The sequence below is a fragment of the Sarcophilus harrisii genome, chromosome 4 (assembly GCF_902635505.1).
Source record: "Sarcophilus harrisii chromosome 4, mSarHar1.11, whole genome shotgun sequence".
Classification (NCBI taxonomy): domain Eukaryota; kingdom Metazoa; phylum Chordata; class Mammalia; order Dasyuromorphia; family Dasyuridae; genus Sarcophilus; species Sarcophilus harrisii.
This window is the reverse complement of record NC_045429.1, coordinates 287865922-287889976: the sequence shown is the minus strand read 5'-3', so window position 1 is coordinate 287889976 and position 24055 is coordinate 287865922. Positions and strand designations below refer to the sequence as shown.

General features: G+C 41.0%; 3 protein-coding genes across 15 annotated transcripts in view; 1 reads left to right on the top strand and 2 right to left on the bottom strand.

Moving 5' to 3' along the window:
- Positions 1-12: 12 nt before the first annotated feature.
- SAP25 (Sin3A associated protein 25) lies at positions 13-3948 on the top strand. Its single transcript, XM_012548802.3, has 6 exons — positions 13-800; positions 918-1018; positions 1123-1211; positions 1348-1498; positions 3244-3341; positions 3458-3948. Exons 2-6 carry the CDS (start codon positions 982-984, stop codon positions 3689-3691), a joined length of 609 nt encoding a protein of 202 aa, XP_012404256.1. The 5' UTR covers positions 13-800; positions 918-981; the 3' UTR covers positions 3692-3948.
- Positions 3949-4860: 912 nt separating this feature from the next.
- On the bottom strand, positions 4861-9296 carry LOC105750430 (rhomboid-related protein 4-like). Of its 6 annotated transcripts, none has more exons than XM_031965320.1 (3): positions 8527-9296; positions 7939-8024; positions 4861-7553 (listed from the first exon to the last, which is right to left on the bottom strand). In XM_031965320.1, the coding sequence occupies exons 1-3, from the start codon at positions 8888-8890 to the stop codon at positions 7401-7403; spliced, it is 603 nt and encodes a 200-aa protein (XP_031821180.1). In that variant the 5' UTR covers positions 8891-9296; the 3' UTR covers positions 4861-7400. The 6 variants fall into 6 exon arrangements, with proteins under 6 accessions (XP_031821180.1, XP_031821181.1, XP_031821182.1 ...); XM_031965321.1 differs by having other exon boundaries at positions 8545-9296; XM_031965322.1 differs by having other exon boundaries at positions 7939-8044; positions 8527-9295.
- A 5471-nt stretch (positions 9297-14767) lies between these two features.
- AGFG2 (ArfGAP with FG repeats 2) overlaps positions 14768-24055 on the bottom strand; it is a 50631-nt gene continuing 41343 nt past the window's right edge. For 4 of the 8 annotated variants that reach the window (XM_031965305.1, XM_031965310.1, XM_031965308.1 and 1 more), the window contains 6 exons: positions 20010-20130; positions 19666-19751; positions 19375-19458; positions 18539-18664; positions 18157-18242; positions 14768-17845 (listed from right to left, as the gene is read on the bottom strand). In XM_031965305.1, coding sequence (XP_031821165.1) covers positions 17786-17845; positions 18157-18242; positions 18539-18664; positions 19375-19458; positions 19666-19751; positions 20010-20130 — 563 coding nt within the window. In that variant the 3' untranslated portion in view covers positions 14768-17785. The remainder of the gene's footprint in view (positions 17846-18156; positions 18243-18538; positions 18665-19374; positions 19459-19665; positions 19752-20009; positions 20131-24055) is intronic. The other 4 variants (XR_004233733.1, XM_031965306.1, XM_031965307.1 and 1 more) reach the window with 4 other exon arrangements.

The window sequence follows — 24055 nt, the reverse complement described above, 5'->3', positions numbered from 1 at the left end:
AGGGGGAAACAATAGGGAAATTAGGCTTCTAGTGTACTTTTTACTCGGACTATCTCAATTCCATTATCTCTCGAATCAGTTTTTCGGCATTTTGCTCTGCCCCGCCCCTCTTTCTCACCCACTTTTGCTATTGCCCCACCTCCATCAGTGACGTGTGACTATTCCCTGGGGGGAGTCCCAGGTGGTAAAAGGGCCATCCCCTTGGTCCTGGCTTCCTGCCCTTCGGCTCTTCCTGACCTATTTGCGGATCTGCTGTCTAAAAAATTTTTTGGAAACCCCTACCCCAGGCACGTGCCCCGCCCTGCGGGGTTAGCGTCGTCTCCGCCCCGATTCAGTTGGGGAGGGAGGTACCGCGGGATCCGTCCGGCCACCTCACCCCCTTCTTTTCCTAGGTAAGACTTGTCGGGTCTTTGAGCTACTCCTCAAAGTAGCTGTCTGGGATACCTACCTGGTGGGACTCGAGGGCATCAGGGTGGAAAAGGGTTTGTTGGCCCAAGGTTATGACCCCAGTTAAGTGTGACAGAGGAAACAGAACCAGAATATGAGGGAACACGGTGGGAACAGAGCGCCAAGAAAGCAAGAGGAAAGTTGGGAGAGATGATATATACAGGTGGAGGAAAAATGAGGAAGCGGACTTCTAAGTGTAAACGGTATAGAGGACATAGCTTTTTGTACTCGACTTCCCCTCCCCCCTAAAATGATCCCCTGCCTCCCCCCGGGAGAGGAGACTCTTATGATCAAGAAGAGGACTGTGGCTGAGGAGAAGAGAGTCGGAGACACAACCAACCCCCATCACACAGGTCAGTGTATGTTAGGGTAGAGCTCAAGGTCGGTGGGGGTTAGGCTTAGCAGAATAAATGGAAGAGATAAAAGGTGAGGTTCTAGGAGGTCAATAAAGTATTTCTCTTGACTTTCAGCCCCCAACCTGAATCCTTTGCTGGGCCTCAACTCCATAGGGATCAAATTCGGCCACCAGAGATTATGTTTGGCTGTGGAAAGCAAAATCAAGGGGATCAGAGTAAGTGAGCCAACATTTTCCATCCCATTAAAATTTTGAACCTAAAGTGCGTTCTTCCTTAATGGTTTTTGGCCTACTCTGACTATACTTTCCTTTTTTCCTAGCCCCAGTTCTCACCAAGAACCGCAAAAAGAGAAGGCGGGCAGCTGCTCCCTGGGAGTCTGACTATAAGAAAGGAGCAGTAACTGAAATGGTGATGCGGGGTGTGAGAGGGGAAATAACAGGACATGGGGATGAAGACTGGGGCTTAAGGATGGTTTGGAATCTGAGAAGTGATCCTGGGAGGGAGAGGATCAATGTTGAATTTGAAAATAAAAATCTTTTCCCAGGCAGGGAATTCTGGATCTGGTAACTCGTTCTCCTTCAGAACCATCTGGCACCCATCATTCTGTGAATTGTTTGATGCCCAGGCCAATGACACCCAATCCCTAGCTTTACCTGAAGTAAAAAGGAGTAGTGAGAGCTCCCAGAATGACAAAGGTACTGAACTTGGTTTTTATTAACTAGGTTACAAACTCCTGGAGATCAGGACATATGTTGGTGGATTGAGGAACCTGGCTTTTCTATCTCTTTGAAGGTTCCTTCCTGGGAACCCCCTTCAATTCAACTCCAGGTTTTAGCAATTTCTGTTATGAACTCTGTAGCTAAATTATGGATTCCAGAGAAAGCACCAACTCCTCTTGGGAATCAAGAGAAGACTTTCTATAGCAGGGAACCAGAAATATGAGGCTTAAGTTTTGGAGTTCTCTTTAGTAGGGAAACCAAATGGTAAAGTCTAGATTTAGGGAATGAGATTAGGGTTTCTGGTGGTCAGGAAGTTAAATGAGATCTAGGGGCGGGGTTCAGTGAACCAAATGGAGAGGTTTGGCTCCCCTGCATCCCCTTGGGATTCGGCGCAAGGTAGGGAGTTTTTGGGAAGTCTTTTCTGGCGGCACAGAAATTCTCTGTAAAGGAATTTACAAACCCGAAAACCTAGATTGATAAAAGAGGTTTATTGTGGGGATTGGGAAGTAAGGTTAGAAATCCTGACTAGAAAAAAAATATTATTCCAGAGGGCAGAGGCTTCTTTGGCATAGCATGGCATGTTTAGAACCTCTACAAATTGATGATTTTAGGTTGGCTCTTTTAGAATAGGATCTTTGGCTACAAACTGAAGGGGGCTAGTGGGTGGAGTTCCAGATTGGCTCATCTACAAACTGGGTTTCAGTTTGGGCTGGAATTTGAATAGAATTCAATGAGTTTCTTTAATTCTATAGGGTTGGAATTCTTTTGCTCGAGACTGAACCGACCTCACCTAGATAACAGAATGAAACTGTTTGTCTTGTTTCCCTGGGGGGAAAGGGGGGAGGTGTGTCCCTCACTGAGGCAGAGTTGAAGGATATTTTGAGTTTCTGAGTTCCTCCTTCAGTAGTTCTGTTTGGTTGGTTGAACTACACAGAGTAAATGAAAATAGGGAGTAGTCAGTTCAAAAAGCTAGGTTGGCACTAGATTGTTTTTGTTTGGAATCCAAACAGGAGTTTGTACTTTATAGAATAAAAACCAAACACAGTAAAGGCAACAACTGCAGTTTCTCTAGGCTTCTTCAGACCTGTGCTTTAGGAATATCAATTTGGTACCAGTGATGAAGAGCAATTTGTTGTGTACTTTGTATATTTGTAAAGTACTTTGTGTCTATATAAATACTAGCTATTAAAATTTAAGTCTTCACAGAGCTGAGCCTTGAAGAGAAGCATTTGATGGGAGTGTAAGGATAAAGAGCATTTAGGCATATGACACAGCTTCTACAAATACATGAAGCGGAGATAAAATGTCCAGTTAACTTTTGTTAATGTTCAGTTTATCCAGAAAAAAAAGAGCTTGCAAAGGAGAATAATGCTTTCCAGTTAAAGCTGGAAAGGTAGGATCTGGGCCCTTCTGTTGGGGAAAGCTGAAAGCTTTTGCTTTGAACTAAGCTTTAGGAATCTTTGGTAGATATTTGTTGCTTGAAGCAATTAAAACCACATAATTGTCTTTTTGTGCTGTGGAGGGCCTGAATCAAGATTGTGACTGTGATTGAGTGGAAAAGATCCAATTTGGAGATGTTTAGTTAGAATCTGCAATTTGCCGACTGATTGGATTTGGGTGTAGTCCTCAAGGGCAAATTCAAAGTTAGATAATGATAATCACTCTCTTACCATGCTTTGTTGAAACTGAAGTACCCTATGAATGTTAATCACTCTCTTAAGGTTTCCCAGCTCTTTGCTCCGAAGACTTTTTTTTCTCCGACCCTCTCTTGCCTTATGTTGCTCGGATTCCTCTTGGCCTGTCCCAACCTCCCCAGCAGGTGAGAAATCCTCCTTTTCTATCCAGGACCTGAAGTGGACTGGAATAAGGCCCTTATTGCACGCTCAAGACATTCAAGCATCCTCCATGTTAACCCAATTATTGTTGTTTCTTCAGATCCTGAGGAAGTCTAGGCAGCTTCTTACCCCACCACCCATAATGTCTCCAAACCCAGCCCCTATCTTGACTTGGCAGTATGGTCCGGAAATAACAGCTGTTACCTGCTTACTTGAGATGAACCGAGGGGAGACCAAATCTACCACTACCACTCCACAGTCCTCCCGAGGGGAGACCAAATCTACCACCACCACACCAATGTCCTCCCTAAGCCCACCCACTCAGACCACCTAGCCAAAAGTGGATTCTATCATCACATTCTCATCCTATGCACTTTTCATTGCAAGTTGAGGAAAGCTACTCTTTTCTTGTTTGTAATATTAGTGTTGGGAATGAATAAAAGGGTTCCCCCTCTGCCCTTTTGCTGTATTTGGTGTATTGCTGTGGGGTTGAATAAAGAGTTAGGGTAATGTATGCTTAACTGTCTCACTGTCAAAATGCATTATATTGTTAGGTGCTAACAAATACAAAGAATAAAAATTCCTACTCAAGCTATTTACAGTCTAAACTATTTGTAACATAGTCAAGGAAGACAAGTAGCAGTTCCAATATGTCCTGTGGGGATGATAAATCATCCAATTTTTTCCCCTTTTACCTAGCTTGTTCTATTGGATTTGGGTATTTAGGGAAGATAACATATGGGGAAATCACTGTGGAGTTAGGTTCTGTCATATACTTAGGGATCATTATTTTGGGCAGACTCTATTGAGAGGCCCCAGTTAAAACTGAAACTTCCACTTAGTTAAAAGGGGTCACTTCCAGAATTTACATATAGGGTGCCTTTTATGGTCTCTCTGTCAAGGGAGAAATATTTAGATTATTCCCTGGTTCATGGAAATTTAACTAGGAAGACAGTGGAGGGACTGATCTATAGAAAAACACCAGGACATTTGACTTTACAAATGTGTGGGTCAGGATGTGGGAAGATCACTGCAGGAATTTGAAATAATTTGGAGTAGTTTGGAAATAAAGAAGCACCTCTGGAGAGTTGCTACAGTAGAATTCCCTGTGGTTTTGTTGTCCAGATTCTAGAGAGAGAAAGAATTAAGCAGCTATCTTATATGTGGGTAGTTTAAAAATTTTTTTTTTATTTAATGGCACTTTTTCTTTTAAAAAAAATTTTTTTTGGCTGGTGTGCTCTATCCACTGCACCATCTAACTACTTATTTAATGGCATTTTTCCAAGGAGAAATTGGATTTTTGAAGGTGCATTTTCTGGGTCGAGTTTTAAAGGAAGCAAGCCTAGCCAGGCAAGTACTGAGGGATTAACTGGATGACTTTACTGGGGAAAGATATTAGGTTTAAATCTCTCTAGTTCCTGGATCAGTTGTATTGGGTTCTAAAAGGACAGGGCTAGCACTCTACATACACCGTTCTATTCTCCCAATCCCAATAAATCCAATTGCAACCAAATTGCCTGGAAGAAAACAGCTGACTATAATTACTCAAGACTATAAAGGAGTGAAAGGTTGACAAGAACGCTCTGGTCTACAGAGTTTTCGCTGGACCTTCTGAATTTGATTCTTTGTCTCATAGGAATCTGAGGATGAATCTAGGTCTGATTATTTAGACCTGCTTTAGATCCATGTCGATCTAGTTGAGGTTACCCCTTTTCTGTTCTAGTTTTCATGGCTATGTAGTCTGAACTTTAAATGCCTATGTATTCCATTCTGGGAGCCCAGGAGTTTGTCAGTTTGACAGCCCTGTGGAATGCCAGGAAAAAGCTTTTTTTCACTGTGCTGGCACTGAGGAGTGGGGCAAGGGAGCTGGAGGTCCGAGGTGATTCTGGGAAGGGCTTTATTTTACTTCGATGATCATGTACTCACTCATGGCAACCTGAGTCTCACCGCACTCTCCATTACAGGATACAAAGGAAGCCATGTACCTTTCTAGTGCGATTCCATCACAGTAATGTACCCCTTGGCCTTGATGCCTCTTGTGCACAAAGTTGCCTGCAGCCTCCATCCTAGTGTCTCCTCTCAACCACTACCACTTGGCTCTAGCGGTATCTGTCCAGAGGACATTGCTTCCAGGGTGACTTTCCTCTTAAACCAAACCTCAGAACCTGAGGGGAGAGAGGGACTCATCTGGATGTAATCTTGGCTAACAGTTGAGACTTAGGGGCTCTCTGATGCTGGGCTATTGGGGGGTCCCCGGGGAAGGTCCCTGCAAGGCACTGCTCATTGCCTAACCCGGTCCTACTAGGTCACTTTAGAGTGTCCGGCACAATCTTATGGATACTACACCTCCCTGGGGTCCTTGGGAACCGAACTGTCCAGTTCCAGGACAAAGCGTTGGTATGTATGCTACAGGCACAGGCTTAGGCCCAACGACTGGGCAGACTGCCGGCAGGGGAGGGACATGGCTTCCGTATTCCCAGACTTCTAGAAGTCCTAGGACTTCCCTGATTCCCAGTGCCCCCGAGCTCCGGTACAGAGAGTATGCAGCCCGCTTCTTAGGGTCGAAGGATTACGGGTCACACCACCTGGCAACACAATAGTGTCTCGGACCCCAGAATCCTCTCCCAGACTCCACCCTGGAGGAAAGGAAGGCTATGAGGATACAGAATGGGCAAACAGGAAAGGGACCCAGTGGTGTTATTTCTGCAGTATCCGGAGAGAGGGATCTAAAAGAACCCACAGATAAAAGGAACATCATCGTTTCCCAACAATCTTCACAGGTCTTGGAGTCCCTTCCGGGACTCCCTAGACCTCGTTTATTCCCCTCCCAGATCTGAGGCCCTCAGCTGTGCTTGTGCCCTAGCTGGCCCGTGCGCAGTTTCAGTATGACGCTATACCAAGTCTGTCTGTCACGTGCTCTCATTGCCAGCCGCCATTCCCAGACTGCTGGAGGGAGGGAGTTGTAGCGTTGCAGTATTACACGGTGGCCCAGAAGCGCACTGGCACCAGCAAACTCGCCGTCCCTAGGTCTGGCGCATTCTAGCCATGGAGGGTGCGCAGAGTATGAAGAAGCGGAGCAGCTGCGGCTTTTGCTTCCACAGGTGGCCTCCAGGCTATATGTCAGGACGACAAGGCCAGGGCGAGTCTGTGACTCGGTGGAGGGCTTGGGACGCTGAAGTCCTCCAACCCCTCTCACCCACCCTAGCACGGCATGTCCCCAGCTCCGTCTTCCGGGCACGGGATCGAAGAATTGATCTAGGCTTAGAGGCAGCTAGGGGAAGGGAGGCCAAGGAAGTTAAGTGGAGATGAAGACAGAGTTCATCTAATTTACACACACTCTGCCAAGTGAGACTAAGTTCGCTTAAACGGAGCCAGTTCAGGACAGCTCTCGCCTGAGTTCATGGCTGTCTCCTAGCCCTCGACTTCAGCCTTGCAGGGGGGTTGAGGGAGGGGAAGTGGCGCAGTGGTGCCTGGTTAGCCTCGTCTGCCTTCCCTGCGAGTTTCTTAGAGACCCTGAGCGGTGGGTGGATCTTGTGGCTGGAGAGATGTTAAGACAGTGGATGCTGCGGCGGCTCGGAGTTCTAAACTCCTGGGGCTTAATCCCCAACGGCCTGGAGTAACAATAAGGCTTGGTAGCTGGGAGGAGGTAAACTAGGATTTAGCTTAGATAGGGGGAGAATTGATTTAAAGCAGGGCATGTGCCACAGGGTAGCATTGCAGCAAATTGCTTAGAGTCGCTTTACTGACAAGAGCAAAAAATCTTGGGATTGTGGAGGGGCTAGGAAAGGAGTATTGTGTTCACAGGGACTTAATTCGAGGATTTAGCCGCGGGCCAATCTTGGGATTTGTCAGCCAAACACTGACCAATAGGCGTTCGCCGCTACCATCTAGCTCTCCCACCCTTATTTACACGTCTTATTCGATATCTTGTAGCGTTTAGGCGACTCTACCTCAGCTCCAAGCTACCAATCCCTGCAATCTCCCACCCGGGACTCCCTTTTCCCACGCCCAAAGTAACCGTGAAGGCTGAGGTTGAGGCATGTTCAGCTGTATTTGTTGCTTGTAGTTGGTGAGGGGAAAGAGTTTAGCTTAGCTTTTATTTCCGGTGGGCCCCAGTATGTGAGAGGTCCCGCATCGGTCCCCAGCGGTAGGCCAGACCCACCAGGACCCCTGTCAAATGTCCGCTGAAGGAGACCCTGTGGAGGAAAAGAGAGGTTCTCGGTTGCGGCTTCTCGGTGCTTCTGCCTCGAGTCTGTTCTTGGGTGGCAGCCGAATGGTTCCTGGAATTTTCTCATTATTTGTAACACTAAATACTAATCAATTACATAATCTTTTCCTAAGATCCGTTTGGATAAGAGAGTTATCTGAAATCATTGGGCTTTCTTTTGAGCTGGGAGCCCTCGCGAAGGGGCGTGTCAGCAAATGGTACAAGAAAAAAGACGGTGTAGTGTATTCGAAAAGTCCACAGAACCAATAATCAAAAAATCTGCGTTGTGGCCCCAGCTGTGATATATTAGCTATGATTACCACGTGTCAGGTCATCTCTAGGACGTGAATCCCCAGCCCAAGGGCCCCACTCACTTGGGGGCGAAGTAGCTGGCCACCAAAGATTCTGCTAGGCACAATAATAGATTTCCCACAAGGGAGTTCTCGGAACTGGACATCACCTGCATGGCAAACAGGACACCTTGGGGGTGGAGGGGAAGAGGACTCCATGGGTTCACTACCCTCCAGGAGCCCCAGGTTTTCTTCCCATCCCCTCTCCTTTTCTTACGCAGCTATTAAGTCTCAAGTGTCTGGGGGCAGATTTGAACTCGGGTCCTCCTGACTTCAGGGGCGATGCTCTATCCACTGAGCCACCTAGGTGCCCCTCCCTCTCCTTTTGAAAACATGAAAATCTCTAACCACATATTATAAAGTTCCTCCTTGTGAGAAACACTATATATAGCTAAGGTGAAACAATTTCTCTGGATATTCTAGCCGGGGTTTGTGTGGCGGATCAGAATAATTAGAACAATCCAGAATTTAGTTGACCTGAGCAATGGAAGACTGAATTTCACCCGTGATACCACCCTTCCCCACCTCCCCTGGGGGGTTTTCTCCTTGCTTGAAATGGGGTTTTCCTGTCTCCCACCCACCCACCCCCTGTACCGGAGAAGCCAAGCGCACAGTCAGCTCGGTAACTACTTTCTTGGAGTGTGACCTCCATGGCCAAGTTGAGGGCAAGGTGAAGGAAACCAGTGAACAGGGCAGCAGAGGTCATCAGGACTAGCAATAAGCCTGTGCCCACAGAAAGTTCCAAACGACGCCCAGTCAGCCATAGTCCCACCACATTGCAGGCCAGGTGCCAGGGGTTCTCATGGTGCACGGGAGCTAGCAGCAGCAGCCACCAGTGGTTGACTGTATCTAGTGAGAGGCAGGCATTGCCGGGGTCCACGAGTGGCCACAGGAACAGACTTATAAGAAAGGATATGGTCCCTATTGTGGCTTGGGGCCAGGGTGCTGACCCCTTTTGTTGTTTTACAAGCACCATAGGTGGAGGGAGGGAACATAGAAATTAGGGAACTCAAAGCATTTCCCCCACTCAGATCAAACTCTTGTGGGCGGTCTTGTCCTCCCTAGCCCTAGATCTTCTCACAGGGACCCAGGTGCCCATTCCAATTTCCTTATTTCCAATCATGGGAAGAGGGTCCCTCCCCAGACTTCTCTGCTCTCTGTTCCTTTGTGACGCAGCTGTGATTTCACAGAGACATACCCCTCAGAGCATAATGGTAAGGTGGGAGGGCACTAGGAAACTAGGTAAAGGGGTAAAATTGAGTGAAGGACCAGAATTAATGTATGTTTTGGAGGATGGGGGAGGTATGGCTCTCAGCACTAGGAGGAAAAAAAGCAATGGTCTAATCCCTACCTTCTTAAAACTGGGTTTTGATCCCATATGGGGTTTCATAATGTGGGGGTTGTGAAATTATTTTTTATTAGATAATCAGTAAATGTTTGGTTTGTACACCTGTGTTATATATAGGCAGCATCATGTAAAAATTTCTTGGGTAGGGAGGAAGGGACCCCCAATGGAAAAATTTTTAAAAGCCCTAGTCTAATCATTTGCCCTCTAATTTATCCATCCTACTGTCTTGTTAACTTGAGCTCAGTGGGTGTAGGAAAACTGTTTAGAGCTAAAAGCATCTTCCTTCCTGTACAGGAGAGAGTGAGCAAGCACAGAATATGAAATATGGAGTTAACTAGGTTGTGGTGGAGTCATGATTCATCTCAGATTTACCTAATCATTTTGGTGATTCTGAGAAAAAAAATTTACCAAAGTAGATTTCCTAAAAGTTAGGCTTATTTATCCATGGTCTCCCAATTTAGCTTTTTGAATTTTAACCCAACCCAGATCTAAGACAGTTCTTACCCACTAAATTATTTTCTAATCCCAGGGATATAGTGAAACCTGGCAAGAGAAATAATTGGTTCTAATGGATAATTTCTGATATTTATTCTTGATCTGTGGGTGGTTTTTTTTTTTTTTTTTAATGGTTCCAGGATAGAAGACTCATGCCCTTTCCCCCAGTCTCTACTTCACTCCCATTGATAAATTTACTATAAGATTTGTGAATGAATGGGTAACTGATTCTAAAACAGAATACAGGATAACCAAACAGGTGACAAGTAGGAAACAATACCTCAGAATTGTAGATCCTTGATAACTTTCAAAATAACTTTTCAAAATTTGGAGGGTGATTTCATCTCAGAATTGCACCAAACCAGCCAGAATCTCACAGGCTATTTAGGAAAAAGAATCTGCCCAAAAATATTAGTGCCAGGGGCTTATTAAATAAAATGGAAGCTTTCCAGTTCAACCAGAGACCACTTACAGCTGACAAGTCTTTGTATCCAAGAGATAGCCCAAAATGACTGAAAATATCTAACATGGATTTTGGAAAGGATTTGAAATAACCCCCCCTACAAGCCAAAGGATTCCAAGTAATGGAATCCTGGAAAATTAGAACAGACAAAAAAGAAATCAATGACAATGACAAACATAAGAACAAAGTTGAGGCGATTTTAATAATGAAAAAAGTTATCTACTATTTTTTTTTCCTTTAATTAAATGCTGCACAGGAGCCAAAGCGGTAATAAGGGGAAATTTTATATCTCTAGAGGGCTACTTGCCTCTAGTAATAAAATAGAGAAAGAGAAGATCAATGAATTTGGGCTTGCAACTAAAAAAGCTAGAAAAGGAGCAAATTAAACCCCTCCCCCCCAGTCAAACACTAAACTTGAAATTCTAAAAATAAAAGGAGAGATTATTAAAATTGAAAGTTAAAAAAACCTATTAAATTAATAAATAAAACTAAGAGTTGGTTCTATGAAAAAACCAACAAAATAGATAAACCCTTGGTAAATTTGATTAGAAAAAGAGGAAAATCAAATTGTTAGTCTTAAAAATGAAATGGGAGAACTTGCCACTAATAAAGAGGAAATTAGAGTAATAATTAGGAGCTACTTTGCCCAACTTTATGTCAATAAATTCAGTAACTTAAATTAGATGAATACCTTCAAAAATATAGCTTGCTCAGATTAACAGAGGAAGAAGTAAATTGGTTAAACAGTTCCATTTTGGAAAAAAAAAAATAGAACAAGCTATTAATCAGCTCCCTAAGAAAAAATCCCCAAGACCAGATGGATTTACATGTGAATTCTACCAAACATTTAAAGAACAATTAATTCCAATGTTATATAAACTATTTGAAAAAACAGGGATTGAAGGAGTCCTACAAAATTCCTTTTATGACACAGACATGGTACTGATACCTAAATCAGGTAGGTTGAAAACAGAGAAAGAAATCTCCCTAATGAATATTGATGCAACAATCTTAAATAAAATATTAGCAAAAAGATTACAGAAAATCATCCCCAGGAAAATACACCATGACCAATTAGGATTTATACCAGGAATGCAGGGTTGGTTCAATATTAGGAAAACTATTAGCATAATTGACTATATCAATAACCAAATTAACTAAAACCATATGATCATCTCAATAGATGCAGAAAAAGCATTTGATAAAATCCAACATCCATTCCTATTAAAAAATACTTGAAAGTATAGGAATAAATGGACTTTTCCTTAAAATAGTCAAGAGTATCTATTTAAAATCATCAGTAAGCATCATGTGTAATGAGGATAAACTGGAATCATTCCCAATAAGATCAGGACTGAAACAAGGTTGCCCACTATCACCACTACTAATTCAATATTGTATTAGAAATGCTAGCTTCGGGAATGAGTTGAGAAAGAGATTAAAGGAATTAGAGTAGGTAATGAGGAAAACAAATTATCATCTTTAGAGAACTCCAGAGAATCTACCAAAAAGCTATTAGAAATAATCTACAACTTTAGTAAAGTTGCAGGATACTAAATAAATCCACATACATCATCAGCATTTTATATATCACTAACAAAATCCAACAGCAAGAGATACAAAGAGAAATTCCATTTAAAATAACCATCAATAGTATAAAATATTTGGGAATCTATTTGCCAAAGGAAAGTCAGGAACTATATGAGCAAAACTACATAACACTTTCCACACAAATAAAGTCAGATCTAAACAATTGGAAAAATATTAAGTGCTCTTGGATAGGCTGAGCAAATATAATAAAGATGACAATACTACCTAAACTAATCCATTTATTTAGTGCTATACCAATCAGACTCCCAAGAAACTATTTTAATGACCTAAAAAAAATAACAAAATTCATATGGAAGAACAAAAGATCAAGAATTTCAAGGGAACTAATGAAAAAAATCAAATGAAGGTGGCCTAGCTGTACCTGATCTAAAACTAGATTACAAAGCAGCAGTCACCAAAACCATTTGGGATTGGCTAAGAAATAGACTAGTTGATCAATGGAATAGGTTAGGTTTACAGGACAAAATAGTCAATAACATCACAGGACAAAATAGTCAATAATAATAGCAATCTAGTATTTGACAAACCCAAAGATCCCAACTTTTGGGATAAGAATTCACTATTTGACAAAAACTGCTGGAAAAATTGGAAATTAGTATGGCAGAAACTAGACATGGATCCCCACTTAACACTGTACACAAAGATAAGATCAAAATGGATTCATGATTTAGGAATAAAGAATGATATTATAAACAAATTATAAGAACATAGAATAGTTTACCTCTTAGACTTGTGGAGGAGGAAGGAATTTGTGCCCAAAGAAGAAATAGAGATCATTATTGATCAAAAATAGAAAATTTTGATTATATCAAGTTAAAAAGCTTTTGTACAAACAAAACTAATGCAAACAAGATTAGAAGGGAAGCAATAAACCAGGAAAACATTTTTACATTCAAAGGTTCTGATAAAGGCCTCATTTCCAAAATATAGAGAGAACTGACTTTAATTTATAAGAAATCAAGCCATTCTCCAATTGATAAATGGTCAAAGAATATGAACAATTTTCAGATGATGAAATTGAAATTACTTCAACCCATATGAAAAGGTACTCCAAATCACTATTGATCAGAGAAATGCAAATTGAGACAACTCTGAAATACCATTATACACCTGTCAGATTGGCTAAGATGACAGGAAAAGATAATGACGAATATTGGGAGGGGATGCAGAAAAACCATACACTGCTTTGTATGGGACATTGATACATTGTTGATGGAGTTGTGAATGGATCCAACCATGCTGGAGAACAATTTGGTACTATGCTCAAAAAGCATATCTGTGTATACCCTTTGAACCATCAGTGCTACTACTGGGCTTATATCCCAAAGATATATTAAAGAAGGGAAAGGGACCTTTCCAAAATGTGTCAAAATGTTTGTGGCAGCCCTTTTTGTAGTGGCTAGAAACTGGAAATTGAATGGATACCCATCAATTGAAGAATGGTTGGGTAAATTGTGGTATAGGAATATTATGGAATATTATTATTCTGTAAGAAATGACCAGCAGGATGAATAGAGAGGCTTGGAGAGACTTACATGAACTGATGCTAAGTGAAATGAGCAGAACCAGGAGATTATTAGATACTTCAATATATATGAGGATGTATTCTGATGGAAGTGGATATTTTTAAAAAAGAGAAGATCCAATTCAGTTCCAATTGATCAGCGATGGACAGAATCAGCTACACCCAGAAAAAGAACACTGGGAAATGAATGTGGACTACTTGCATTTTTGTTTTTCTTCCCAGGTTATTTTTACCTTCTGAATTCGATTTTTTTTTTTTTGTGCAACAAGAGAACTGTACGGATGTGTACACATATATTGTATTTAAGATATACTTTAACATGTTTAACATGTATGAGACTGCCTGCTATCTAGGGGAAAAGGTAGAGGGAGGGAAGGGAAAAGTTGGAACAGAAGTGATTGCAAGGGACAGTGTTGAAAAATTACCCATACATATGTTCTGTCAATAAAAAGCTATAATAAAAAAAAAAATGCTGACCAGGAAAACAGGTTAAGGAAAGGTGCTTTGGACTTTCCAAAAACCATTTTAAAAAAAATGTAAAAGCCTGAATATTCTATTTAAAGTCATTAATGATAAATGAAAAGTTCTCAGTTTTTCAGAACCAAAAAGTATAATGAAACTTGCAAGAATCCACCCATTGTTTCCTGAAAGAAATCCCAAAAGGAAAAATCCCATGAATGTCATAGTCAAGATCCAGATCAAATTAAATTGCAAATAGCACCAAGAGTTTTAGCACCAAAGAATCAAAGTACATTGGTACATAAAGCTTGACAGCTTCTCTTTGAGATCTTAGAATACAGCTTCCCAAGAGGCAAAAAGATAGGAATAAGTTACTTAAATGGTCTTTAATGGCACTCTTGATGAAAAACCAGAGTTTAGGGTTTAAGGTTAAAAGGAAAAGATCCTATTAGGGAGGGAGTAGTGGCAATCAAACTTCAAGTTTTGGAGAGTATTGTCCTGAAGGGAATTATAGAAAAGAGAAAAAAACAGAAACTAAGGGGATATATCATTTGCAGATCAGCTAAACAAGCTGTGACATATGGATATAATGGTACATTACTTGTGCAATAGATTTCAGAGAGTCCTGGGAAGATATATGAACTGATAAAAGATGAAATCAGCAAAAGAATAATTTAGATAAAAATAATGCAAAGAAATACAACTTTGAGACACCTAAAAATCCAAATTTTCAAAGTCTCTCTAGTGAAGCATGTTGAATACCTTCTGACATAACATTTCTGGACATGGCCAATATAGATTTGTTTTGCTTGACTATACCTATTTGCTATGAATTTATTTTTGTTGGTGGGGAATATGAAATTATGATATCAGAAGGAAAAAAAATCGGCCACTGAAATGCTTAAAAATGCATAGGAGGATATTCAGGACATAAAACATAGACAAAGGCGAACAGCTTTGAAAGCAATGCAAATTTATTGTATACATTTTTAAAAAGCAAGCAGTATGGAATAGTTGGTTTCAGAAGCAAAAATCCCGACATACAGCAGATACTTTTTTTTTTTTTGGTATATTGAAAAAAAAAAAAAAATCCCAACAACTCATGATTCCAGAGCTACTGCTCTTATCCTGCATCGGTAAAGATCAGACCTTCAGTTTCCACTGAACTCACATAACAAATGAGACTAGGAATGGAGAAGATCAGTTGTAAGCATTTAGTCTCACTCTTCCTAACATACCCTTATTCTCTCTACCCTGGGATCTGGGGCTGACTCAGCACTATCACCTATGACTATCTTCCCTGAAAAAGCTAAGAGAGCCTGGGACCAGAATGGAGAAAAAGAGTTCATTATCTGGCTCAGTAAATGTTAGGGGAAAGTTGGAGGGAGCCACTGAATATAGGGCACCAAGCACCAAGGAAAGAATGATATCTCATATTTAAAGTCCTTTTAAATTAGTTCTAACTAATCCTTGGTAAATGAAGAATGGGGAATAAAAAAAGGTGGCAGCAAGCTATGAGAAAAAAAAAAAAAAGGTTTAGAATATAGCTCTTGCCACAGCATGTCAACCAGGCCCTTGACTCTTCCTGATATCTCAAAGCACCCAAATGACCAATTAAAATGAGATAAGTAAATAAGACACAAAACACATGGAGAAGGTACAGAAACACAATATGACTTGGGGAGAAAAAAAGTTAAGATGGAGAAATGGAAATACAGTACATCAAGATCAGAGGCAACATTAGACAGTGAGAGGAAGTGTCCTTCTATGAGATGTCTTTCCTCTACAGGAGAAATTCATTAGGCTTCTGCAATGGAAACCCTTAATTCATTCTCATATATGCCTGTGTTTGTGACCAATTGGAGAAAGGAATTTTGGGGTCTGGGTGTGTACCTATTCTGTTTCCCTGACTTGGCCTTGAAAGAAAAGTTAACAACATGCCTTTCCTAGGCATAAATGCCTATAATAGTGGGGTAGACCTTTGCAAAAGGAGCAGGGTGGGATTGGGGAGGAACCAGAGGGTAAACAGATTATATATAAAGGAGGAAGTGACAACAGTTCTTCAGTGCTTAGATTTCCTGTCTTACCCATAACAAAAATAGGGCATAGAGATGAATTAGGAATTTAAAAGGACAACAACATATGGATTCTGCTCCACAATGAAGATGAGGTGAAATTGATCCTGTCAATAGAAATTACACACAGCTGCAGGCATTTTTCCAGAAAACTTCCCCAAATCTACTAAGAAAACCATTCTTCTACATTCTCAAGGCTACTGCAGGTTAAATATTTAGTGGCAAGTGCTCTTATCCTATTACATAGGTCTAAATAGCAAAGTCATAATCTCATTATGAGCAGAAAGTTTACCCTAAGCAGATACCCATGTTCCCTACAAACAGCTCAGCCCTCAGAGCTGCTAATATACAATGGACTAGGCAGTATAAGGAGTTGTGATGTCTGAGGTGATTGTCAGGTAATGCTTTGGTAGTCTGGTTAGGTATGGGCAAATTTAACACTAAGGCCTTCCTTGTTTCTGCTCATATTTCCACCCTGATCTAGTCCTATCCCGGTGCCCTCTCCTCCACCCCCATCCCAACCCACTCTTTGGAGTCACTTTGCTATTGTCTGGACAAAACAACAACAAAAATGTTAAGTAAGCTAATCAGGCAAGTAAGTTTGCTGTTATATGAAACCAAGGGATCCAAAAGCTAGATAACAAGCAACATGTTTTTTCCTTTTTCTTTCAAATGAAAAATTATTTTTCAACATTACCTTTTGTGCAAGAATCAAGGTCAGGGCAGAATGGGAAGTATGAAAAAACAAAGCAGCAACTACACAAAAATGTCTCTCCTGTCCAGGAGATGTAATGCTGGAAGAGATCTTGGAACATGACTGATGGAATAATGGTCAAGAGTAGATAAAGCATACCTTTATTACCCATAAATATCTGTTACCTGATGATTCTTGGGGGAAGAGTGCACAAGTTGTATAAGATATGTATAAGATATATATATATATATATATATATATATATATATATATATATATGTATTGTGTGTATACATACACACATATGTAGAATAGGCTATATTAGAAAACTTTGTGTTTATAAAACACTGTTATCCAAACATCAAACCAACAGTTAACTAAAGTGCCTAACATGAATTTGGGGGAAGAGTAAAGAACCTAAGGGGTTCTACACTTCTAAAACACTTTTGAAAACAAATAGGAAAAGAAATAGTTTTGATAAGAGGGAAAGGAATCTTTCATTCATTGCATGTACAGACAGGGTGACTGGGTCAAATTTGTTGAGGAGACAAAGTCTTTTTGGAACCGGTGGCACGACTATGTGGAAGATGATTGGAGGTGCCCAGCTAATGCAGACAGAAGCCAGGAAATGAAGGTGCCCTAACTGTGGTGCCATTCCTTCCCATATGCTTGCCATGGCTTGGTCTGAGCAACCATATTTGTCACTATTTTAGCTTGCAATGAGGCCCTTTTGAATGTAGGTTAAGGTCCTATTGTGTAGGTTCAGCTTCCCACTGCCTACCAGCAGTTTGACTAGAGCTCTAGAGAAGGAAATCTGTTCCAGCCTATACATGATTATAATAACTTTCTCCACAGGAGAAGGCATTGGGAGCTGGATGAACCATATGTATATGAGGGAGAGGGGAGAAGAAAAAAATTTAGAATAGTAAAACACTGGAGGGGCCACTCCCACAGTTCTCACTGCTCTGGGCTACTGGCTTAGGGGCTGGTGTTTTATCGGCAAGCCCAAGGCAAAACAGTAGCACTTTCATTATACCCAAGATACCATTATACCACTCAAAAGTAAGGCAAGTCATTCCCTATCTTGGGCTGAGACCATAGTAATGCCAAAAAAACCAAATATGGCCACCAGGGTTCTAGGGAACAGAAGGATACTGGGGGTAGAGAGAGCAGGAAGGATGTAGTCCTCCTGGGCACAGTGCTACAAGAAGGGATTAGTAGGAGGAAGTTTGGAAGCAAATGGACTTGATGAGGATCCAGTCTGGAGAGAAAAAACAAAATAAATAATAATCAGATTTGGGAAGAGGAAATGAGTACATTTCAATATCACTCCCCACCCCCAATCCCAGAAAGAAAGTAGTATAAAAAACCAGGATATAAAGAAGATAGGTTCAAAGAAACAAACAGGATAGGAGGCCTAACCTAGACTGCAGCAAACACAACACAGTGGGGAGGGATTCATTCCTAATTATGTCTGCTGGCACAGGCCCCTATCTCCAACACTCCACATGAATTTATCACCTAAACTCTCCTTTCCAGACTTCTTCAAAGATCATTCTTTTCCTTCCTTACCATGAAAGGATTGGTAGAAATCCCTACTGGATGGTTCATAGGCCTTTGCCCCAGTTTAGCTGTTCCTAATCCTACAAAGCCCGAGCCTGAAAGATAAAAAAGAAAAACAAAATTTAGCTTTAATGAATAAGTAGCATTCATCAGAATTTAACCAAACTTACGAACTAGGACAATCTTTGTCATTGTCATAGATAGTAGGCATAATTGCACATTCCCAGCTGGAATTGGGGGGAAGACACTCCCAAACTGGGGAGATGTATATTCCTAGAGTCTTTTACTTGGGGGTAGACAGATTTTATCCTTTTTTATTCCTTTATGTCTATCTGAGAAAATGATTAGTTTTTAAAAATTCATCTGATGAGCATGAATAAGAGTCTTTTACCATTTTGCTGCTGAGCCAGCAAGGTTTGTGGAGGGAAGAGATTAGGAGAGAAAGTTCCTGGGAAGCCACCAGGGGTCGGTGCAGAAGAGAAGCTAGGTACTACAGAGTTCATCCCCAAACCAAGCCCTGTGGAAACAAAGCAGATGAACTGGAACTGAGAAAGAAGGGATTTAGGGCAATATTATCAAGATTCAAACTGATGAGAGAAACAGGCTTCTGTAGGCCAAAAATCAAATCACTGAATTATCCTGAATATAACTGTAATTTTCAGCTTCCAGATTCATCCTGGCTTCCCAAAGACACTACTGTCCTTCTGTTGTCTCTATATATAGTTATAGACTTCCACCTACATTTTTAAGGACTCTTAATTTCTTTGAGAATTTGGGAGTGGAAAGGCTAAGACTATTGGAGTTGGGAAAGTCTGAAGAGGGGAGTATAATGGAAAAGTTTAAAGACTAAGGTGAGGATAACATGAATCACATAGCCCTGGCTGAGGTGGTTTAAGGAATTAAGATGTTAGGGTAGATACAGGATCGGATAAAGCTTATAATAACTAAAACCTGGGGGCAGAAAGGAAGAAGAAGAAAGGCCCCCCTTAGGAAACACCACTGAAAATTACTTCAGAAGTAGCGAAAAGATACAAGTTATAAGGACTTCAATTTAAGAAGAAAGAGGATTTACTCACAGGGATTTAGATCATGGTGAGTGAGCATGAGATTAGGAGAAATTTGATTTGCCTATGGTTTCCAGTGACTGAAAAAAGGTTCGAAGAAAATATTACCTAAAAGATGTTTGGAAATCTGGGAAAGATAGAAGACAATTAAAGAAAGACTTACCAGAGGCCATGCCATTAGACTGGAATGGGTTGGTGGAAGGCAACTGTGAGTGAGGAGCTGGTGCGATGAAAGGGTTGGTGAAAGCTAAATATTGGGGGAATAAGGGAAGACAGAGTTAGTCTTTTCTTATTGGACTGATATATAATAAACATTTCTAAATCTTTCTTAATCTTTTTCCCACCTTCTTTTTCCTTTCCTAGTCTTGTACCCCTAAACTCCTTTGGCTTTATTGGTCCTCTCTTATATCCCTAGGTTTCCATATCACCCTAGCTCTCTACAAGTAGAACTTACCCCCAAATCCAAGTCCAGCACTGCTGCTATTACTGCCAGAAACAGCAGTATGGAGTCCAGAGACATGGCCAACAGTCCCAAAGGCTCTGTGAGAGAAAGAGAAACTGTATCACTGATATCAGAGAAGTATCCTCCACTATGAGCTAAGCATTATTGGATACCTATACAAGCAAACCCTGGTCCTTTGTCTTCAAAAGTATTAAATAGAAAACATTGAGAAGGGAAAAAAAAGGAAAAAATTAGGGACTACATGGGACAGGAAGAATCGGGATTTAAAAAAAAAAAAAAAAAAAAAGCATAGGTTTTTCTTCCTCATAGTGGAGAAACCTATAATCTCAACCTACCTGCTAGGAATACCACCAGTTGACATCCCAGTTTCCATGACATTGCTCATATCTGAAAGGACACTTGTCTGGGTAGCAGAAACAAGAGGAGAAGTACCAAATGGGACCACCTGGCTGCTGCCTGTGACAGAAAACAGGTACAAAAACTTGAAAAGTGAGGTAGAGAAAAAAGGGTTGACTATTCCTTAAGGGGAGATAGCTAGGCTTTCCTATTACTATTCTATGCCTCCCCCAATCCATACCAATAAACAAATGTAGGCGTATAGGGTTACATTGTGCTGACATTACCAGAGATCCAGAATCGTTACCTTTTTTACTTTTCCAGTGTCTGAGGGACCTTATCCCTAGAAGTGATTTTTGTTATGACACCTTGCTCTAATTTCTGACTTCAAAAGATGAGAAAACTTGTTCTTGCCCAACATTCTAATTGTCCTATCTCTCCAAATTAAAATCATATCATTATATCACAGTCCTCTTTTATTGTCCTGACTCAGTTTCCCTAATTATCCTAACTCAGTCCTGCCCCAGTTTATAATTGTTCTGCTCAATCCTACAAACCACTCCTCTCCCTCTTAATCAGAATATTTGATAAGGATCAAAGATCTTATATTTGCGGAGAAGGGCTCTCCCCCGGGCGGGACCTTCTCGCCCCGGCGGGCGCGTCCCTCGGAGCCATCGGGCGCCCGGCTGCCCCGGAAACAAAGGCTCCCGCTCCGCGGGGCTCTGCTCCCTAGCGGAGACCATCGCGCTTCCAAGGCCGCTGGCCCCACTGCCCCTTGGGGGGTCATCATGCCCCCTTGGGGGGTCATCATGCCCCCTTGGGCTCCCCGGTGTCAGGAGGGGTTCCGAGCCTGGGGAACGCGGGCCCCCCCCCCCCCCCCCCCCCCCCCCCCCCCCCCCCCCCCCCCCCCCCGCAGCTTGGAGACACGTCATTGAGAACTCACATTGTTTACTGGATTCTTGGAGATGATAGTCTCACTCAGCCCTGGGACCAAACCATGGATCCTTTGGTCCCAGTAAATCTTTTTTTTAAAAAATAAATTATTAAATACTCTCTAATCTCTATCTTGCCTCAGTTTCTTTTGTATTACATTTTGGAGGCTTCCCACCAAGATGTTAGAAAATGAGAGCAGAATCGGAAAATTCTCTCCAGTCTCCTCCTTGGGCCTCAGGGCAGCTGGGGATCTGGGTTCTCTGCTTGGAGAGGCAGGCCCTCTGGATTTTTTTCCAGAGCCTCTGGGGGAAAAAGCAGTTTTCAGCCACAACTGTGCCTGACGTCTGATGGTGGCACATTCCATTTGGCCAAGGGAGAATTTGGTTTCAAACCCCTGCAGGATAAGTTTTCTGTCTGATTTTATTGCTAGCAAATCTGGTCCCCAGAAAAAGTTGGGCTGATGAGCCATAAAAATGCTAGGAAATGCCAGTAGGATGCTACGTGGCATTATCTGGTTCTGAATACCCTTTGGGTACTTGAGTGTCTTTTGGTACTATAGTACTTTTTGGGTACTATCTGGTTCTGTGTACTTTTTGGTCTACCTGGTTTTAATCTGGGCATTCTCTGTGAAGGCAGAGTTTAAGCTGGAGTTTAAAAAAAAAAAAAAAAAAAAAAAAGCTCCTTTGGATTCTGGAAGGGAAGACTCTTGAGCTGACAATTTCCCTCAGGGTTATTCTAAGATTTCCAGATAGCCCCTGGTCTGTGTGTTAAATGTTTTGACTACACAGTCTATATCTGTATGTTCTGTGTGACTTGTTTGTCTGTTCTGTTGGTTGGGAGCTCTGCTAAATTAAGAAATTTGGGGATTAGTTATTTCAATGTTGCAATTGTACTTTGTATAAAATTTGCTTATGATTTTAAACTTTTAAAAACTGGTACTGGGATTTTTCTTTGCAGTAATTTTAAAATTCAGGGTTGAGCTAGCCTAAATAAGGCCTCTGGAGAACAAAAGGAGTTTATGCTAATTACTTTGAACTCTGGCTGGAGAAAACATGAGATTAGGAATTTTAGGATGATTCTGAAATTGTGGGAAATAATTTTACTGTTGCCTTTGCATGCCAGATTTGTTCTGAGTATTCTTTTGGGCAGCTTTAAAATTGTGGGAAATAATTTTACTATTGCCTATGCAGGCTACATTTAGTTATCTTTGAATGTAAGATTTTAAGAACTTATTAGAGTGAAGTTCTATTAACTTACCTGAAAGGGGTACATGCCTCTAATTAGATAAATTTTTCTAAAGGCTCCAACTCTGGCCAAAGTTGGAGCTTAGGAAAAGTCCATTGGGAAAAATGGCTAAGTGGAATCCTCTCCTCCCCCGCCTTAGCTCATCTTCCCTCCCCCCTGCCTCTTTGGAGGTGGAATGGGGAAAGGGCGGCCACGTGGAATCCCCCCTCTTTTCCTCCCCCCTCCCACCCCAATGTGTTCCAGCCTCTTTCTACAGAGGTTTGGCTTTGGCAAATGATTTCAAGAGATAGCCCCGACTTTCAGTTAATTGACTGATCTATAATATAGTAGGGCTATTTCTAAAAGTTTAAAGGATACTTTAAAGAATCTTTCAGATTCTTTTATGTAGAATTGGGTATTCTGTATAGGATATTCTAAGTTTTAATTGATTGTATTGGGTCATCTTGAGGTCATTTAAAGAGTCTCTGAAAATAATTTTTTTCTTTTGAAATTGTTATGGACAATATGTAATTTGGGATATTCATCTATGTATTGGGTATTTTTAAAAGCAAACTGACTCATATGTATAATGTTCACTTATGTTAACATCTACTTAGATATGAAAGAAGTGAACTTACCGAGACAGATTCTTACTGTTATAAATGTAAGGTTATTGTAAATATCTGTTTAAGATTTATCTGAAACTTTAGTTAATGGGATTTGTTATTGGAGGTAAAATTTCTTGGTTTGTAATTAATATTTGGGAGTTTTAAAGCTTCATTGGGACAATTATCTGGAGTAATCTGGGTTAAAGTGGCTCATTTATCCTGTATGAGCTTAAGGATCAGTTTTGGTTGCTTATATTATAGTTATGTCCCTGCATTTTTCCTCCTGTAACTAATTTCTATAATCAGACCAATGGTCAATAAGAAACTGTTAATGCAATTCAATTATGTCATACCTTGCTGTTTCCAACCTGGTTATATATAATCATTATATCCTAAATTCTTGGCAAACAAGTATTTACCCTGGTCATCTCTCTGTTACTGAATATTTGTGTCTGTGAATATTCAGATTTTTAAAGGTTTCTAAATAATGAGAGGACAGTTAGCATAGTGAGACCTAACTGCTATTTATTTATGGGGACTATAGCCAACAGCCGTTTGTCTGTCCTGTGAGGCTACTGGCCAATTCATAATGCCCTCCTCACATTTTGTGTCAGTCTGTTCTAACCTTTGTTTGTTAGATTTGTATTTTTTGTTCTAGATTTAGGTCAGATTACAGGCATTGACTTGCTTCTGAGACATGGATCAGCCCATCTGAAGCTTTGGTAGCAGGCAGCACAGCCACGCCCATTTCCTTCCTGGACTGAGCATCTCAGCCCATCCTCAGCATGAAGCAGTTTTTGAGAGACCACTGCTCCTGATGTAATTTGGACTGATATAGGGGAGTGGGAAAGTGGTTGAATTATTGTTAAAATTTGAACTGTATTACTATGTTTAAGATTTGTTAAAACTGTGTAACTATTGCTGTATACCTGAGGGATTTTTAGGAAACTTACTATACTAGTCTGTTATGTATAGGAATTTTGATTCACTCTTGGGATTTATACGTGGAATCATTATTTGATAATTCTTTTCCGAGAGATTAAAAAAAAGGGTGGAAGAAACTGGTTAGGAAATTGGGAAAACTGATATATTTTTATTAGGCACTTCTGCCCTGCCCCCATTCTCATTAGTTCAGATTGAGTTGGAAATTATTTAAACAGTCTTTTTTGTTTTTTACTCCTTGCTTAAAAATTACTGGACTATGATTTGCTGGTTATGTTTTAACTTTGAAATTCCTTATTCTGCTGGAATTGCCCTGGCAGATTCAGTTTTGGGGATTA

Bases quoted from the DNA above. Each gene is read 5' to 3' on its own strand.
- SAP25 (XM_012548802.3), top strand. From the start codon at position 982: ATGTTTGGCTGTGGAAAGCAAAATCAAGGGGATCAGA. The intron at 1,212-1,347 runs GTGATGCGGGGT...ATCTTTTCCCAG, and splicing joins AAGGAGCAGTAACTGAAATG to GCAGGGAATTCTGGATCTGG. The intron at 1,499-3,243 runs GTACTGAACTTG...CACTCTCTTAAG, and splicing joins GAGCTCCCAGAATGACAAAG to GTTTCCCAGCTCTTTGCTCC.
- LOC105750430 (XM_031965319.1), bottom strand. From the start codon at position 8,890: ATGGTGCTTGTAAAACAACAAAAGGGGTCAGCACCCTGGCCCCAAGCC. The intron at 8,025-8,508 runs GTACAGGGGGTG...TTTGCCATGCAG, and splicing joins CTGTGCGCTTGGCTTCTCCG to GTGATGTCCAGTTCCGAGAA. The intron at 7,554-7,938 runs GTGAGTGGGGCC...TTTCCTCCACAG, and splicing joins GCCAGCTACTTCGCCCCCAA to GGTCTCCTTCAGCGGACATT.